Source organism: Apium graveolens, chromosome 4 (genome assembly GCF_009905375.1).
Source record: "Apium graveolens cultivar Ventura chromosome 4, ASM990537v1, whole genome shotgun sequence".
Lineage (NCBI taxonomy): Eukaryota > Viridiplantae > Streptophyta > Magnoliopsida > Apiales > Apiaceae > Apium > Apium graveolens.
This window is the reverse complement of record NC_133650.1, coordinates 96,445,624-96,465,221: the sequence shown is the minus strand read 5'-3', so window position 1 is coordinate 96,465,221 and position 19,598 is coordinate 96,445,624. Positions and strand designations below refer to the sequence as shown.

At 36.0% G+C, this 19,598-nt stretch overlaps 2 protein-coding genes across 2 annotated transcripts; both read left to right on the top strand.

Annotated features, from left to right (window-relative positions):
* Positions 1-8,407: 8,407 nt before the first annotated feature.
* LOC141718763 (uncharacterized) lies at positions 8,408-9,769 on the top strand. Its single transcript, XM_074521148.1, has one exon. It carries the CDS (start codon positions 8,408-8,410, stop codon positions 9,767-9,769), a length of 1,362 nt encoding a protein of 453 aa, XP_074377249.1.
* Positions 9,770-9,803: 34 nt separating this feature from the next.
* LOC141718762 (uncharacterized) lies at positions 9,804-12,172 on the top strand. The gene is made up of 4 exons (XM_074521147.1): positions 9,804-10,731; positions 11,014-11,413; positions 11,494-11,623; positions 11,720-12,172. Exons 1-4 carry the CDS (start codon positions 9,804-9,806, stop codon positions 12,170-12,172), a joined length of 1,911 nt encoding a protein of 636 aa, XP_074377248.1.
* The last annotated feature ends 7,426 nt before the right edge of the window (positions 12,173-19,598 follow it).

The following is a 19,598-nucleotide window of genomic DNA, read 5'->3' as shown; positions in this document are numbered from 1 at the left end:
TTAAAAATCATAGATCCTGATTTAAAAATATACTTTCTGATTTCGGAAAATCATTCGAATAATTTCAGATCGTCGGAGATTATTATCACGACTTATTTAATATAGTTTCAAGGGGAAACTTTTCCCCTTATTAAATTATCTATTGACAACGGTCAACTCACATACTTAGTACTTCTTCCGAAAATCTCGGAAGTACGTATATATATATTTATATCTTAGTAAGATAAACTGTTTCTATCAACAAGCAAAACGCTTGGGGAACTTCGATGTGGTTCGAGTTCTCGAGATTGATAGAATTCTTTTTAAAGGACAAGGGAGGGGTAGACTCTGGTACTATGTGTGCTAGATGGACTACCAAAGGTATCGCAGGTGAAGGTACTCTATGTACTTAGGAACTTGTGAAGTATGTGTATACCCAAAAATGGGACATGTAGCCCGAATGTGGCAAGGGTGATAACCGGGATACGAAGGTGTCATCTTTCTACTAGTAGAAAAAGTTACTATTATCATATTATGACTGATCATCATATACAGTGGCTCCAACGGGTGTCCTAATTCTTTCAATTGGAATTGTGATGCAATACCGTAACCCAAGCCTAGGTGTTGGGTTTACTATTAAGGTATTTGCAGGATAGTAAATTCCCTAAAGAACTGTTTTCATAAGAAGGTGTGTATCACCAAGGAAAACTAATTTCGAATAAAACATAACTATCATATATGATATTTTATGTAAGTTATCATACAGTCATTTTCATACTGTACGTTATTATGCTGGGCATTATAGCTCACCCTTGTTTTCTTAAATTAACACAACACAACAGTGAATCAAGATGCCTACCATGAGAACCACAGCCAGGAAACGGGTAGGAAATGGCCAGCTATTCCGTAGATTGTTTGGTGCTGTACCACAGGTAGTCCGAATAAGCTGGGTTGGTTTTCAGTTGTTTTTAGTTCGACTTATTTATAGGTATGACTTATGTAAGGTAATAAACAAGAAACGTATATTTGACCGACAGACTAGCCTTACTTAAAGGTTACTCCCCGATAAGACTTAATTACTTTTGGGTTGTAATAATTATCACTCTATGATTGAATTACTCTAGCTATGAAAGGTTCGTTTAAAAGAAAATAACCTATAAGTGTGTGTATGTGTGTTAAGTGTGGGGTCGTAAAGCGTGAGTATTTATATATTGTAGTGTGGGTTATGTGGTTGTAGTAGTTTAGATGGCGTGGCCTCCGAGATTCCTGACCCCGGGTTTTGGGGCACCACATAATTATAACTTACACAACATCCAGCTTTACGAACATCACTGAATCAATCTGAATCCATAATGATTCTTAACAAAATCCTTTATCAGATTATCTTCAGATTTCTTCAGAACTTCAGCTAACTGTGCTTTGACTTGCATCAGTTCTTCTTCTTTATTATCACCAATTTGATAAATGGCTGTTCTGAGAGCTTGAATGGATATTCTTTCAAGTCCATCACCAAGTCTGATAACCTTAGGATGTGAAGAGTTTTCATTATAACATAAGCATCTTCCTTTCAGAATAACTTCCACCTTAGCAAAATTCTTCAGCATAGGAATTTCTCTTCCATCACCTTCAGTAATCATTGGACTGTAATGAGAAGTCTTTGTACCAGAGATTCTGAATAGATCTCTTATAGCCTTCAAAATGTATTCTGACCATCTTCTTGTAACATCAGATTTTACTTCCAGAAGATAGTGAATATGTTGAAGTTCTCTGATAGACTTCTTTAATACATCAGTATCAGCTAATCTATAAGTCCTTCCATCATTGAGAAATAAGATCAATTTCTCTTTTAGATTCTCCTTATCATGAGCATCTATCACAACTTGAGCAGACAACACCTTGTCAAGGTGCCTTTGTTTGATTTGTTCATATGGTTTGTCTATCAATATGAAAGGATCTCTTAGAGTAACATCTACTCATGTTCGAATATTCTCTTTGTCAGAAGCTAATCCAGCTCTATCTCTAGGTTTCTTGGCTCTCAACCCAAATGTAGCGAGTTGATTAATCACGAGATTGGATTTTGGTTCAACTGGAGTAGCTTTCTTCCATAACATCTTCTTCTTATCAGCAATTGTCATTTTACCCAAATCAACTTGAGCATTGTCAGTAGTTGATGTCTTGATAGCTTGATCAAAATTTTGTTGTTTCTTCTATACCTTCCTGTCCTTTATTCTGAACAACAACTTGAGCAGTGTCAGAGGTTGTTTTAGAATCTTCATTTATCTTTCTTCTTTTCAGAATTTGAACAGTTTTATCTTCAACAAGATTATCATCAGTTACTTGAACCATTTTACACACTGGTTTCATCAGATCTTGAGAAGTTTTCAAGTCCAGTGACTTGGTTGGTTCATAAATTTTTCCTTTCCCTTTGTCTTTGGGATCACTCTCAGTCTGTGATCTAGTCTTGAACTTTAAAGTTTCAGAATTTAACTTTTCCTTGATCACAATGCCTTTTTCCTTAGGCCTTGGAGGTTTCTTTGCATCAGAATCTTTAGACTTAGGATTTGTCTTCTCAGCAGCAAATCTAGCTTCTTCCTCCTTGAGAGTTTCTAAATCCATTCATGGATTGTGTTTCAGAAATAATCTTCTTGCTATCTCCTCATCAAGTGTCTGGATTTTAGGATCTTTGTAATAAACAGTAGTCTGCTTCCCCTTTAACTTCAGAGTTTGCAAAAACTTCTGAGAGTCTTCAGATCCTGACTGAATCAGAATATCAGAACTTGACATCAGACTTTGCTTATCACCACTTGACTTCAGTCTTTGAGCATTCACAACATCAGAACTTGACTTGTTCTGAATAGAATATTTTCCTTGAACTTTTCTTTGACCTCTGCTCTTTTCAGAGTTTCCCTGGTCATCACATTTATCATTCTTTTTCTTTAGTTCTTGAGTAGGTGAGCATTTGGACTTAACTACCTTCTCCCCCTTTTTGGCATCATCAGGAAGTAAGAGAGAAAGAAGAAGTTCAACTGAAGATTGGATTTCATCCAATTGAGCTTTTTGAGAAGCTTGATTAGCCAGAACCTCAGCAATTTGGGCATGTTGCTTCTCTTGAGTTTTCTCAATGGCTGCAACTTTTTCAGAAATAGGTCTGATATACCTGTTCTTGTCAAGCTTGATCTGTAGATTGAACTTATCAGCTTGTTCCCTGAGTGTATCAACTTTTTCATGAGTAGAAGTATGTAGACCTTGAAGATGTTTTGTAGACAGAGCTGTGATCTTGAGTTGTGTCTTGAATTCAGCATTTGTGAGCAACTCATCAGCTTTTGCAATATGTTCTGTCAGAATTGTAGAACATGCAATAAAATCTGATTCATTCCACTTCTTGGTCCACTCAACACCTCTGTGAGTATCCTCCCAAGGAATAGGTGCTTCCTTTTCAACAAATTTCTTCACCAATTCTTCCTTGCCCAGAGTAGGTACTGGAGTCTCAACAGAAACACTGTCATCAGAACTTGAGGAAGACTCATTCTGTTCTGATAGCTCAATAGTGTGTGAAGCAACTGGAGATTCAGGAATAACATCATCTAAATTCTGATCAGCAGAATTTATCTCCAGAGCTGGTGTCTTTGATGTAGATGGAGCTTCCAGATAAAGAACTTCAGGTATATTCAAATTATGAATATCTATTTCAGAATTATCAGTTTGTTCTTTAGCATCATCTATAGCTTTAATAGGAGAGACGGGAGGGGTAACAACTGTATCATTAGTAGTGTCTTTGGCTTGAGCTGGAAGGGCTTCCATGATAATTGGTTCTTGTGAGATCAGAGATTCCTGATCCCCTTCCTCAGCTTCTTCAGTATCTTCTGATATAGCCTTAGCCAAATACCTCCTAGCCTTCATTTTCTTCAATTTCCTTGCCAATGAAGGAGTTGCTTCAGCAGCATCAAAATTTACAGATTTCCTTTTCAAATTATCAGAACTTTGAGCTGCTTTCTCTTTCTGAGAAGTAACATTCTCAGCTTCAATTATCACAGGTTCAGATGCATGAACTCGTGCTTCAATTGTTTCCTCAAATCATCAAAATTTATTATTGACCATAATTGAATCAAAACATTCATCACAGGCTAAAGTTAAAAATCGATGAAGTAAAGATGAAGAAATTGCAATTATAACATGCACAGTCACATAATTTGAGAAACAAAGACCAAATCTTGCAATTTAAAGGAAATTTCATTAATATATCAGATGAGTACATTTCATGAAATTTATCAATTACATGCAAAAATTACAAGATATTCCTATTCTAAGATTCTTAACATCAAAAGCCATAGTCCTAGTCTAAGAAGCCTGACAAAGCTGACGGTGAAGAGAAACGAATGGATGACAATTAATTCTTCTTCCTACTTTCAACAGAGAGAACAGCAAAATGAATGATTTGCTCCTGCAGTTTAAGAACATGAAGATGAACTTCTCTTTGGAAAGACATCAGATCATTTTTAATGTTGCCTGGAAGTTGAATCCAGATGTCGAATGGAATGTTGTTGATAGGATACAGAGTCGGAATTCCATTTCAAAAAATGGTCAAAGTTTCTGTGCCATAGCAGTAAAACCAACTATAATGTGCCATTATTTGAGAGATATTAAATGATGTGATTTTACTGATGAATGATTAGTCATTTAAATAGGCAATGGAATACCAAGGGACGCGAGGACTCTTTAACAATTACAAGTAAAAATAATGATCCCTCGACTCCTTAGACTGATGTGTAATAATAACAGTCAGTAAAAGATCTAAAGCAAGAGTTAATGGGCACGGGAAATAATTAACAATTATTGTGCACATACAGTTTTTCAAGACATACACGTTAACCACTAACACATAATGATTATGACTGTTTTTATCTCACCCAAATTTATTTTGATTTAAATATGAATGTTTCAGATTTTACCACAAATAAGTCAAGTAAAGAAAAATGCCACGTAAGCATCAAGGATTCCATCAGGATTTAATATCAGAACTTAACTTATATCAGATTTTTAACATTCATCAGAACATGGCTTCTGTACTCAAAGAGTGAATATCTTTTTCTGTGATTCTTCATACAAATACTGACTTGTTTTCTTCAGAGTTTAATCATCAGAACGTCCATCAGAACTTGTCCTCAGAATTTATGCAAATGACACTTAACTGTTTGTCAAAAACAACTTAATCATCACAGTAATTTTCATCATTCATATGGAGTGAAAGTGTGTGCATTCAGCAAAATATCAGATAAAGATTAAAGTATGATCAACTTCAGTACATCTTAGAAATAAGGCATAACTCAAAAAAATGATTAAAATCTATCATCAGTCATGATGTCTACTATAGAACAAATTTATGCAAGAGTCCACCTCAACTGTTTGTGCTCATTTTATGCATCTTTTGAAATTTCTTTTAACAGTGGCTTCTCAGTGTAAGTGAGTCACGACTGCTTATCAGAATTTATGCTATTATCAGAGTATTTCTCCAGTAATCATAGAGTGTGAAAAGTTACCAAGAAATTTTTTTTGCTTTTCTAATGCATATTACTTAATACCAGCAATGCACTTGGGTCTTCCCTTCCACATTTTTACTCTAGATCTCAAAGGAGTACCTGACTTTTATTCTTTTCTTTTCTTTTCTTTTGATAAGTGAGGCTTATCAGCGCTTAGTTCATTCTTAAGATTTACTGACATCAGAATTTGACAGATAAGAAACAAGAATCTAGTTTGTGACTTAGTAATAAGATACACAAAGTAAACTTGACTAAGCTCAATATCAGAATCTGCTTGTGTTAATGAGTTTCCACATAAACAACTAATTCAAACATGGGATTTCTAGTATTTTAAAGACTACTAGATCAACATCTAGCACAGTTATCCTCATTGGATTGAATAGTCACAAAACATTCAAAACACTTATCAGAGTATATAAATCCACATCAGATAACAATAAGCATTTAATGAATTTTCAAATTAAGCATATATTACATATAGATAATAAAATCTGTAAATACTGATCATAAAGTCTGATGCATGAGAACAAAAACTAAGCAGATTTAGAGAAAGAACCTAAAACCATTCCAAGTTCATTTACTAATCTTATAAAAGTTGCTTCACATAATGGTTTTGTGAAGATATCTGCTAGCTGTTGATCTATGGGAATAAAATATAATTCCACTGTACTTTCATCCACATGTTCCCTTATGAAATGGTACCTAATGCTGATGTGCTTTGTCATTGAGTGTTGAACTGGATTACCTGTCATAGAAATAACACTTTGATTATCACAGTAAATAGGGATTTTAGAAAATTCTAACCCATAATCCAATAACTGATTCTTCATCCAAAGAATCTGTGCACAACAGCTTCCTGCAACATTAAATTCTACTTCTGCAGTTGATGTGGAAATTGACTTTTGTTTCTTGCTAAACTAAAAAACCAATCTGCCTCCAAGAAATTGGTAGCTTCCACTAGTGCTTTTCCTGTCTATTTTGCATCCTACAAAATCTGCATCTGAGTAACTGATAGAATATATATTTATATATATTCTAAAGGATTTTATCTGCATATTTATATGATTTTGTATTTGTCTGGGTATTTATTAATATTATTTTAGTGTTTAATGAAAGGAAATAATTATTCTCAAAGTTGGAAGAGATTTGGCTTATTTGGGCTAAAAACATATGAAATTCGAAATTGTTGGAGAGCTTGCGTAGCAATCGGTGTTTGGGCCTTAACTTGAGTTCTGGACATCAGATCTAGGTCATCTACTAGTCCACGCGAAGCTAAAAGAATTATCTTCAGTTTGGAGGTGGTCTAATATTTTATTTTGGACTGGATCAGATCGGAAACAGGCCTTCAAATCAGCCTACGAATTTCATAAATATCCAACTTGTATTTTATTTTAGGAAACAATAAAAAAACACTTTTATATTAGGTTTTATAGGATTATTGCAGGGATACATTGGAGAGCGCGTATCGTGTATTGATAGAGAGAGAAGCTTAGAGAGAACTTGAGTAAGGATTGAAGGGATTCACTCCAAGTTTGAGAGATTTCGTAAAGTTGTATCTTTCTTAACTTTATACTCTTGTAATCATGGTTTCGGTTATATATATATATTTATTTTCTTCATATATTATGAGTAACTAATTCTATAATCTGGGAATTAGGTAGTATTCATTGGTTGACTATGATTGTGTGATTGTACTGTGATTTCTCTGCCTTGCTAATCTGTTGTTGAGTGCTTAACACAATTGGGGGAATCGCGAACCCTTTATTTATATCTTTAGGAATTGTAATGAATCAGGAGATGAATTGCAATTTTAGTTTATGATATGATAGACATAATTCTATTATTTGATTGGGAGATTAATATGTGAGTTATGAAACTGAAATTCCATGGGCTTGAATAGTTTATAATTATATGTTGATTGATCATGTGAGTGACTTCAATATGTAGTTCTAGGCATTATATTATGTCTTGGGAGAGAACAATATAATTATTAGAGGAATATTTTTAGCAAGAGCATGAGACTTTAATATCACAGTTGATCAACATTCGTTAATATCAATGAAGAACCTTTATTCCTGGATTGCTCTTTATCATCGTTAAATCGTTAATTCTATTTGCTTATTAGTTTAAATTAGTTTAAAAACACAAACCCAATTATTCTTCTCACTTCTAAACACTAAAAGAATTACAACCTGAACTAATATTAAATTTAGTCCTTCCCTGTGAACGAAACACTAAAAATTTACTTCAACAAATTGGCGCCACTGTCGGGGAAGGCAGCAATTTTAAATTTAGGTTGATATTTCTGATTGTTTAGATTTTATCATATTTGTTTCCAAGATCTATCTTATTGTTTTTTTTTCAGGTGCTATAACTCTTATATGCGACGTTCTATAAGTGCGGGAAATTTGGAGTTTGACCCAGAAATCGAACGCACTTTTCGAGCTTTAAGGAAAGGGGCTAAGCAAAGAAAAGAAAGAGAGAAGATGGGTGACCGTCAAGTTGCTAATAATGACAATCCTGATGAAACTTCTATTTGGGATCATGAGACTCCTAATCTTGCAAATTGCATTTATAAGACTCCGACAATTAATGCAGCTCAGTTTACTATTAATCCGAGCTTGATATAAATGGTGAGCAACTCTGCTTTTGAAGGAGATATTGAGCGGGAGGATCCACACCATCATCTAGAGCGCTATGTGCAGATGTGTGGTTCATTCAAAATCACGGGAGTGACTGCAGATCAAATTCATCTTCACATGTTCCCTTACTCTATAAAGGGAAGAGCTTTGTAATCGTTTCAACAACTTCTAGATACTATAGTTGCTACTTGGGAAAGTCTCTCAACTGAGTTTTTGTCAAAATATTATCCTTCAGACAAGACTCAACAAATGAGGGCAACCATTATGAGTTTCAAGATGAAACCAGATGAAGGCTTATATCAGGCATGGGAGAGATACAAGTCTTTGTTGAGAAAATGCCCACATCATGGATATTCAGAATGGATGCTTTTGAGTACTTTTTATGGGTCCTTGAGTACAGAAGTTTGTTTGAGTTTGGATGTGGCGGCTGGAGGAGACTTTAAGAAATCACCAGTAACCAAGGCAAAAGCACTTCTCGAGCAACTAACATCGAATAACTATGAATGGGCACCTAATGGTGCAAACACAGTAAAATCAGCACAAGATACTGAGATGATGAATTTACTAACTCTTAAATTGGATGCTCTGACTCAAGAGGTACGTGGACAAAGGGTAAATGTTAATGCCATCTCTTCTGCAATGGAAGGATACACTGATTATAGCGCTGGTGAGTATTCTTATGTACCACAATTTCCAGAAGAAGCAGCTTTCATTCAAGGAAGACAATCTTGGCCTGTTCAGAATAATTCCTACTACAATCCAAATGAGAGGCCAAATAACAATCTTTCTTATAGTAGCAATCATGCTGCTAATCCATCATATGCAGTTCCTAGGCAAAATCAACCTCCAGGTTTTCAGCCACGTCAGCAATATCAGGGACAACAATATCAACCTCAGCCAAAGGAAAAGAAAGAACCGGCCGACTGGGAAGTTGCACTCAATAAAATGATACAAGGAACTACTAGGGCCTTTGCCAATATAGAGACCAAATTTGAAAAGGTTGAGTCAAGGCTTGATCAGATGGCGTCGTCTCAAAAGATGTTGGAGACTCAAATAGGACAAATTGCTAATAAAGTTGGTGTTCGTGAGCAAGGATCACTTCCTTCTCAACCGGATCCAAATGGTAAGGAGCATTGCAAGGCTATCACTTTAAGGAATGGGAGAGAATTTCCAGAAATTGAGGCTATCAAACCCAAGGAGAAAGTCATGTCAAAAGAAGAGGAAATTGTCAAGGCTGAAGTTGAAAATTCGGAGAAGGTTGATGATGAGAAAAAGATAGAAGAAGTCGCACTGAAATCCCCATCAAAACCATATGTGCCTCCAATTCCATTTCCACAAAGATTGCATAACAGGCAGTTGGAGAAACAGTATGAGAAATTCTTACAAATCTTTCGGCAATTGCATATAAATATCCCTTTTGCTGATGTTTTGGCCCAAATGCCACTCTATGCCAAATTTCTAAAGGAGATGTTGTCTAGAAAGCGAAAACTCGAGGATGTGGAAACTATTACTCTAAATGGGGAGTGTAGTGCAGTCATACAGAAATCAATTCTGCAAAAGTTAAAGTATCCTGGAAGTTTCTCCTTGCCATGCACTATTGGAGAACATTAAAGCTTTTTGTGATTTAGGGGCTAGTGTGAGTTTGATGCCACACTCCATTTGTAGAAGACTTGGTCTTGAAGAGCTCAAAAAGAAAAGAATCTCACTTCAGCTGGCCGATCGTACTGTCAAGTATCCTTTGGGAATCATTGAAGATGTACTGGTTAAAGTGGATAAATATTTTATCCCTTGTGATTTTGTGGTATTAGAGATGGATGAAGATGTTGAGATGCCCATTATCTTGGGAAGGCCATTCTTGGCTACTACCGGAACTATAATTGATGTAAATGCTGGGAAATTGACGTTGAATGTAGGTGAAGACAAGGTTGAGTTTGATCTCAATAAAGCTATGAAGATGCCTTCATTTGATGCTACATATTTCACTGTTGATATAATGGATGAGATCTTAAAGCATGAAGACGCAGACTTGTTGGAAGAGGAACAATATTTATATGACAAAGAAGATGGAGATTCGCTTGCAATTGTTGTGCAAGATACAGGAATGCCAAAAATTGATATGGCGCTTTCAATTTCAGAGGCACCGCAGGTAGAACTTAAACCTCTCCCTTCTAATATAAGGTACGCTTTTCTTGGTGATAATGATACATATCCTGTGATAGTGTCTTCTTTGCTTAATGATGATGAACTTGATAAGTTGTTACATGTGCTTCGAACATTTAAATCATCAATTGGTTGGACAATTAAAGAACTTAAGGGAATTAGCCCCGCTCTTTGCATGCATAGAATTTCTTTAGAAGATAATCATAAACCTGTGATTGAGGGACAAAGAAGATTGAATCCTATTTTACAAGATGTGGTTAAGAAAGAGATAACTAAGTTGTTAGATGCTGGCATTATATATTCTGTTCCTCACAGTAAATGGGTTAGTCCAATACATGTTGTGCCTAAGAAGGGTGGGATGACTGTCATGCATAATGAAAAAAATGAATTAATCCCCACTAGGACAGTAACAGGTTGGAGAGTTTGTATTGATTATAGGAAGTTAAATAACGCTACTCGCAAAGATCACTTTCCCTTCCCATTTATTGATTAAATGCTTGAAAGACTTACAGGTAATGAGTATTATAATTCTCTAGATGGATTCTCGGGATATTTTCAAATTCCCATTGCTCCTGAGGATTAAGAAAAGACAACCCTTACTTGTCCATATGGTACTTTTGCATATCGTAGGCTACCCTTTGGTTTGTGTAATGGCCCATCTACTTTTCAGCGACTTATGACTGCTATCTTCTCAGATTTTGTAGGAAAAAACATGGAAGTCTTCATGGATGACTTCACTGTATATGGTTCTTCCTTTGATACTTGTTTAACGAATTTATCTCAAGTGTTGCAGAGGTGCGAAGAAACTAATCTTGTTCTTAATTGGGAGAAGTGCCATTTTATGGTAAAGGATGGTATTGTGCTTGGGTACAAGATTTCTAGTAAAGGCATTGAGGTTGACAGGGCGAAAATTGAAGTGATTGAGAAATTGCCACCACCTTCATCTGTGAAGGGAATTAGAAGTTTCCTTGGACATGCCGGTTTTTACCGTCCTTTTATTAAGGATTTTTCTAAAATTTCTCGACCTCTTTGTAATTTACTTGAAAAAGATAGTGTATTTGATTTTGATGAGAGTTGTCTTGTTGCTTTTAACAGGTTGAAGAAGGAACTTACTTCTGCACCTATCATATCAGCCCCTGATGGAGCTTGCCGTTTGAGCTTATGTGCGATGCTAGTGACTATGCTGTGGGTGCTGTTTTGGGACAGAAGAAGGAAAAGCGCATGCACGTGATTTATTATGCAAGCAAGACACTTGATGATGCTCAAATAAATTATGCCACCACGGAAAAAGAGCTACTTGCTGTGGTATTTGCCTTTGACAAATTCAGATAATATCTTGTGGGGTCTAGAGTGATTGTTTATACGGATCATGATGTGATTCATTACTTAATATCGAAAAAGGATGCCAAGCCTCGTCTTATCCGTTGGATACTGCTACTTCAGGAGTTTGACCTTGAAATTCGTGACAAGAAAGGTTCTGAAAATTTAGTAGCTGATCATTTATCAAGACTAGATCAAGGGGATGGAGTGGTAAGAGTTGATAGGCCTATTAATGACTCATTTCCGGAAGAAACACTTCTAGCTGTATCTATGTCTACACTTTGGTATGCGGACTTTGTGAATTATATTGTAGGAGGTATTGTGCCAAGTGAGTTCACTTATCAGCAAAATAAGAAATTTTTGTTCAATGTAAAACACTACTTCTGGGAAGAACCACTTCTTTATAAAGCGTGTGCCAATGGTATCATGAGGAGATGTGTGCCACATGAGGAGATTCCCAATGTCTTGAATCACCATCATGCATTAGAGTGTGGTGGCCACAATAGTAGCACAAAAAAAGTGGCAAAAATTTAGCAGTCCGGATTTTATTAGCCTTCAATGTATCAAGATGCTAGGAACTTTGTTGCAACTTGTGATAGATGTCAAAGGACGGGAAATATTTCAAGATTGAATGAGATGCCATTACAACCTATTCTTGAGGTTGAGCTCTTTGATGTTTGGGGGATAGACTTCATGGGGCCATTCTCGGAGTCTTTCAAGAATAAATATATTTTGGTTAGTGTTGACTACGTCTCTAAGTGGGTGGAGGCGATTGCTAGTCCCACTAATGACGCTAGAGTGGTGAAAAAGTTCTTGCAGAAACATTTTTTCACACGTTTTGGAGTGCCCAGGGCCATTATCAATGATGGAGGATCTCACTTTTGTAATAAATTAATTGAACATCTTTTGCGGAAGTATGGAGTGACTCAAAAGGTTGCTACACCTTATCACCCTCAAACTAGTGGGCAAGTGGAGATTTCAAATCGAGAACTGAAACAAATTCTTGAGAAGATGGTGTCTAGCTCCAGAAAAGATTGGGCAAGAAAACTTGATGATGCTTTATGGGCTTATAGGACTGCTTTCAAAAGTCCTATTAGAATGTCTCTGTAGATGCTGGTATTCGGAAAATCATGTCATTTTCCTGTTGAGCTAGAACATAAGGCGTATTGGGCTATAAAAAGTTTGAATTTTGATGTGAAGTCTGTGTGCATGAAGCGTTTGATGCAACTTAGTGAGCTTGACGAGTTTAGGCTCAAAGCATATGATAATGCTAAATTGTACAAAGAGAAGACCAAGTAATGGCATGACAAACATATTCAAAGGAAGGAATTTGATGTTGGCCAGAAGGTTTTGTTATTTAACTCAAGACTCAAGCTTTTTCCGAGAAAACTCAAATCACGATGGTCTGGACCTTTTGAGATTGTGAAGGTTTATCCTCATGGTGCTATTGATAATACTAGAGAAGGGTCCGATATTTTCAAGGTGAATGGTCCGATATTTTCAAGGTGAATGGTCAGAGATTAAAACCGTATCTCGTTGGTGATGATGTGCAAAGAGGGGAAAATTTTCTTCTCACTGATCCTGGAACTTAAATATGATCAGGCGTCGAGCTAATGACGTTAAAAAAGCGCTTATTAGGAGGCAACCCATGCTTGTTGTGTATATATATGTGTGCCCTTATGTATATTATTTAATTGTGATTGATTGAATTTTTTATCCCCATGATTATGCAATAACGTGCTTGCAAACTTGTTTGCTTATTGGTGTAGGTTGCCAATAAAGTGAATTTGCGTTTATTAAAAACACAGTTATAAAAATTGCATATAGAGTCTGGATGGAGTTCTTATGTGGATGCTAGGACTGGACTTTCTACATTGATTTTTCTTGGCATGGATGTGCAAGTACAAAGCATGCGATTAATTTTACAACAAAGAACATGTTCATGTAGATATTTTACCTGATCACGCAGCACAGAACAGGCATTGCGATGGAATTGTTACCTGTTTACATGGTTACGCAACTCTACCAGCATGATCATGCATCCAGAACTTGATGGCTCGACTTATTTTGCAGCAATTAGTATGGTTGTGCACTTTTCAACATGAGCATGCAGCACAACATGATACATCGACTGATTTTTTATCATTCTACATGGCCATGCAAGTTTTTACATCATCACGCGTATTCTACCTATTGCTTCGAGTTATTTTTATGCTTGAGACATGGTCATGCACCATCTGCAGCATGGTCATGCAACACCTTAAGTATGCTGCGCTTGATTTTCACCTGTTTAGCAGGCTCATGCACACTCTGACATGCTCATGCTGCTCACAACAGTTCCCTCGTATGTTATTTAAGGATTTAGCATACTCAGGCAGTGTTTTTACGTGGTCATGCAATGATCAACAAAAAAAACGTGGTCTCTGTTTCTGGTAACTTTATTTGTATATATATTTATATATATGTAAAAATAAATTATTATGTATTATGTATTATTATTATTATTATTATTATGTTAAAAAAAACTTACAATTAATATGTATAATCTATTTGTATATTTATGAATTATATGTGGGGTACTGTAAATAATATATTATTATTATTATTATTATTATTATTATTCTTTTATTATCTTAAATATGATTTATAAGTATAAAATATATTAATAAGTTATAAGTTATAAATATATTATATATTAGTTATATTAGTATATATGTACTTATTATATTAGATATTGTATTTGATTTGTGAATTTGTAAATATAAACCAAGGAACAGAGACATACATTCTTGTGCGCGTGCAGCTACAACAGGTGTCTAAAACTAGGGTTTTCCAGGGAAGAGAAGAAAACCAGCAAGAACAAAATGTATAACAGCGACGTTGAACACAATTACAACATCTTGGTTTTTGGGACTCGATCTTACAAGTAGTCGCCGTAAAAGCCTCAGAACAAACATTACTCAAAGAATTATGAAGCCTAAACAAGCCGGAAAGAAAAGAAAGATCGAGCCTGCCAGCAAGTCGCAGAAGTCTGGTTTAACCAAAAGGCAACAAGTTTTGTCCAAACATGCCTCGTCAGGCGCAGCTTGAAGACTCTTCAACCACGTAACTCTTGCACTTAAAAAAAGCCTAGTTGCAGCACAACGGAAAAAGTATGATGAGCTTGGTGTCCGAGGTGTTCTTCCTAATCATTACGCAGATAAACAAGCACTTGCAAGGATTGGGTTACTGGAAGATGTTACCCGTCTGTTGAAACAGATTGGATGGGAGAAGTTGCTTGATCTTGATGCTCCTACTTATGAAGAGCTGGTTTATGAATTTTTGAGTACTTTTGAGTATAAGGAAGCTCGGCCTGTAAAACCACCTACTATCCATTTTTGTTTATTGGGCAAGCAGTATATTTTGGAAGAGATGGAAATAGAAAGCATATTTGGTTGGACGCATTTTTTGACACGAAAATTACCCAAGTGTGAGGATAAAGGCTTCTGGATAATTCTTATGATGCAGGAATCTGAAGTTTATTCAAGTCGTTCTTCTAAATCTTTAAGGATAGTCAATCCTTCATACCGGTATATCTATAAACTGTTGACATACAGTTTGTTTGGTCGCGTAAATATTGGACCGATTTCAAAACTTGAATTAGCTATCTTGTATTGTGTTGACAAAGAACAACGAGTGGAATTTGTCACTATATTTGATAAACGTATAAAGGAGGTGATAGCTCAGAAAGAAGGTCCTATAATGGTGGGGTACTTTGTCACCATGATTGCTAAACATCTCAAAATTCTTGACCAATGTTCCTTGCATTTTAAAATACATCCAAGCCAACCACTTGATCTTCCAAGCTTGGTTAAAATGCATTTTCTACGACGAAAAGGGGAGTATTATGAGATTATAACTCCTGAACAAGAGTCCACTTCTTTAGTACCATTTGTGTCAGCCATTCATGCACCTCAGGAGGGGAAACAATCAGAGATTGGTGATGAGTCTTTGATTAATCGAGTATCTGGGTTAGAGAGAAAAATTGAGGAATTACATGCAGATATTAAAGCTTTTCGCACAGATGTGGAAAATCAACAAAACTTGTTGAAGGAGATGTTCGGCTACATGAAATTTCACTTTCCTCAACCGCCATCGCGGTACCCATGGTTGTCGGCACTTCATGCTTATGCATAGGGGAGTACTTCTTTTTTTCTTTATATTATAGGATTATTTGTTTAGTGTGTGTGTGCGTCAATGAGGACATTGCCACATTTAAGTGTGGCGATGTATTCACAATTGTGTTCTTGTGTGATATTTATAAAAAAAATTAAAAATCTAAAAAAAATATAGGCTTGTAAAATAGTTCATATAGATTACATTGTATCATATAATGACATTGTATGTTGGTTTCATTGCATTGTATTTTATATCATAACATGATCTCAAATTAGTAGTAGTCCAAGTTGGTGACCTATGATGATATTATGTGTACCTTAAATTATATTTGACTGTCTTGCTATGATCACCGGCTAAAGATATTGCATGCGTAGTGTCACTAGTGCGGAGATTATTGTTAGGGCAAAAATATGCGCTAATATTCACGCAAGTATATGCGTTCGCAAGTAGTATAAGATATAAATCAGATTCGTTCCCACAGAGACTGGTTTTGGTAAAGTTCAATTTATACACCTATGCAACAATGAATGGTTATCGCTCAATGCTAAGACAAATAACAAATTGGGTTTTTATTAAACTAAGAGATTATACTAAATAACATTAACTAAGAGAATTGAGGTTGAATTACTATATATGACAAACATGGGATTCTAACTTCATTAAATACTTCATTCAATAGCCTTTTCGTTCTTAACCTTAGCATGTAATGGTGATGACACTAATAAGATAACACGAAATTGATAAACGCTAACTTTCGTTGCACGAGTACCATTCTACCAGACATCCACAAAACAGATAGAAACTGAATAGGCACCAATTATATTGAGACCCTATATGTCTATAGAATTTGACAACATAATGATTTAAGCAAAAGGTATCTATCTTGATTACATATGGCAAGTAAAACAGTTAGAGTTACCTACGAATCATGCATACACATACATGAACCTATGCTAGCACGACAAGTTCTAAACCTCTATATTCACTGTCGCTTCAATAGAGATTAACACGTTATCTTATATGTTAGCTACGCATATAAGATGAATAAGTACAACCAATACTAGGATATCAATCAATCACCACACACCAAGATATCAAAACAAATTAACTATTGAAATCCATAAGTAAATCCGCTAGAACCCCATGACAACGATTAGCCCATGATTGAACTCATCGTCACCATGGGTTCCAATGGAAGCATGGTATAAAACAAGGTCTTAATAAACTGAAGAATTATTAAAGTACAAATAAACGAGATCTAGGTTCAACAAGAACGAAAATGAGCATCCAAAGTTACAACTAATTCAAAAAATCACAAGTTGAAAACAAGATCTTCTTTTTCGGAGTTTTTTTGTGCTTCTAGGTCTTCTCCTTGGTATCCTAATCTTCCCGGATGATGAAAACCCTTTTTTTTAAGTATATATACGCCCCTAGTGGACCTGGACCCTTAAAATCGTTAAATTCCACTCAAAAAGGCTTTTTCAGCGAAATCAGCGACCAGCCGCGCCCTGAGCGGGCGCTCAGCTCTCTGGGCGGCCGCTCAGCTCTCCTGGGCGGGCGCTCAGACAGCTTCTGGAAAAAATTCTGATGAATCTTGTTTTGGCCATAATTTGAGTTCTACTCGTCAGAATTAGGCGATTCAACTGCCCACGCAAAGCTAACGAGATTCTCTACAACTTGAAAATGGCCTTGGCTTCCAATTCTGATCACTTTTTATCATATTTCCTTTAAAATCTCTTTTCTTCATATAACTGATACCTGAAATGCAATAACACAAAAAACACATCAAAATACCAACAATTTGAGTCCAAAACACCAATTTAAGCTTGTAATAAAGCATTCCAAGTGGATATAAAATCCACTTATCACACCTCCAAACTTGAATCGATGTTTGTCCTCAAGCATAAACAGACTCAAATCTATAAAACAAACCTAATGCATAAATGCAACTAAATGATAATGCAATCGATCCCCTCAGAATAACCATAACCAAATGAATAAGCCAATGCCTCTAAGAATGCAATGACTTAAAATAGAGTTCGAATAAATCCCACAAACCAACTCACAAACCAGAAACGTGTGTGTGTGGAATGCTTAACAGATATTCTTTGAAACTAGATCAATCACCATAACTTAATTATCCTCAAGGTAATCACAAGCTTATACGAAGAATATATTCTAGACATAAAATGACTTATAACACTTCAAGATTATTGGAGTTTATAACAGAATCATGCTTTTATTCAACACATAAAACAAATGCTTATTTGATCGTGCAATGAGTGAGGTCCACAAAAGACTTATGCAATGGTATCCATTTAGTGAGCGTTAGGTTAGCGGATCCCAGACTATAAAAGCCTCAGGTCACTAAGCACAAAGTCCCCTAAGAACTTAATAACTCGAATACCAAAGAGCCCACTCGTGATCAATTGTGCATTGAAACCATATTCTCTTTTTTTTGTCTTTTTTTTTCAATTTCTGAGCAAGGGCGTTTCGCTCCATCTTACTCAACCCTAGACTACTTGTATACAATACGAGCCGGCTACTAGCCATTTGACGCCTAGCCACAACTAGCAATGAATTCTAATTTTATCTCCAATTTTTATCGATTCATGTCTTTTATCATTAAGAGCATATCATGCATTCTAAGCATAAGCAATAGATTAACCTCGAAAACCATCAAACCATGACAACAATCTAGCCCTTAAGCATATTCTAAGACTTAGTGAAATTATAAGTGTTTCTAGCCTGCAAATTAATTCATTAGGACTTAAACATCCCTCTATTCGTCATCATCACACTCAAATTAACATCAACTTATCAAATATCATAGTTCATCTTAAGGGATCATGCTAAATATGCATGCAAATGCCACTATATGAAATCACATAAAAATAAACAAATATGTCCTAAATGAACAATCATGCAAAAATATGAATGAACTACAACTAAACATGCAATATGAATCTATATGAATCTATAAGGACACACACTACTAATCCTTACATTATCACCCCCAAACTTAAAATTTTCAATGTCCTCATTGAAGGCAATAATAAGGATTTCAGGCATACCTAGTCATTGGAAGAATCACCCTCGTCGGGTGGAGGATCAGGTGGCCAATCAACCTCGCCACTAGTATCTCGGAAAATAGTGCCCAAAGCCTGTGTTAAATTTGCAGCAAAATGACGGTGAATGTTGTGCATGGCCTCCATACTCCTAACCACTTGCCTATACTGGGCATCACCAACACCAGTCCTATCAACTGCCTGCTGCGCATGAGAAGAACCCTCTATAGGCACTAGAGGGTCCGTTCGGCTACTCTCTACATCATCAAAAATATACCTCAACCCCTTTTCAGGGGGTACACCTAAGAATGCATAACTCAAGTGATCGGGTAGTGGGTTGAGCTCAAGTGTGGTAGCATCTTCAATAGACAGCTCGAGACGCTCTTGAGAAATTTTCAGCTCTGCTAACCCAAGAGAATCGAATGGCATATCCAACTTCTTCTTCCATGGAGGTGCATTCAAAACCTGAATTTGCTCTACTTTAAAGCACTCCTCTTTAGCTCTGGGTAACTTTATTTCCTTGAACACATTAAAAGGTGACATTTTGATCGTAAACCTTCATCGAAAGCTCTCCTTTTTGCACATCGATCATAATTCGGCCAGTAGCTAAGAATGGTCTCCCCAAGATAATGGGAATCTTCTTATCTTCCTTGTAATCAAGAATTACAAAGTCAGTAGGGAAGAAGAGTTTATCCACCTTGACCAAGACATCCTTCACTATACCTCGTGGATAA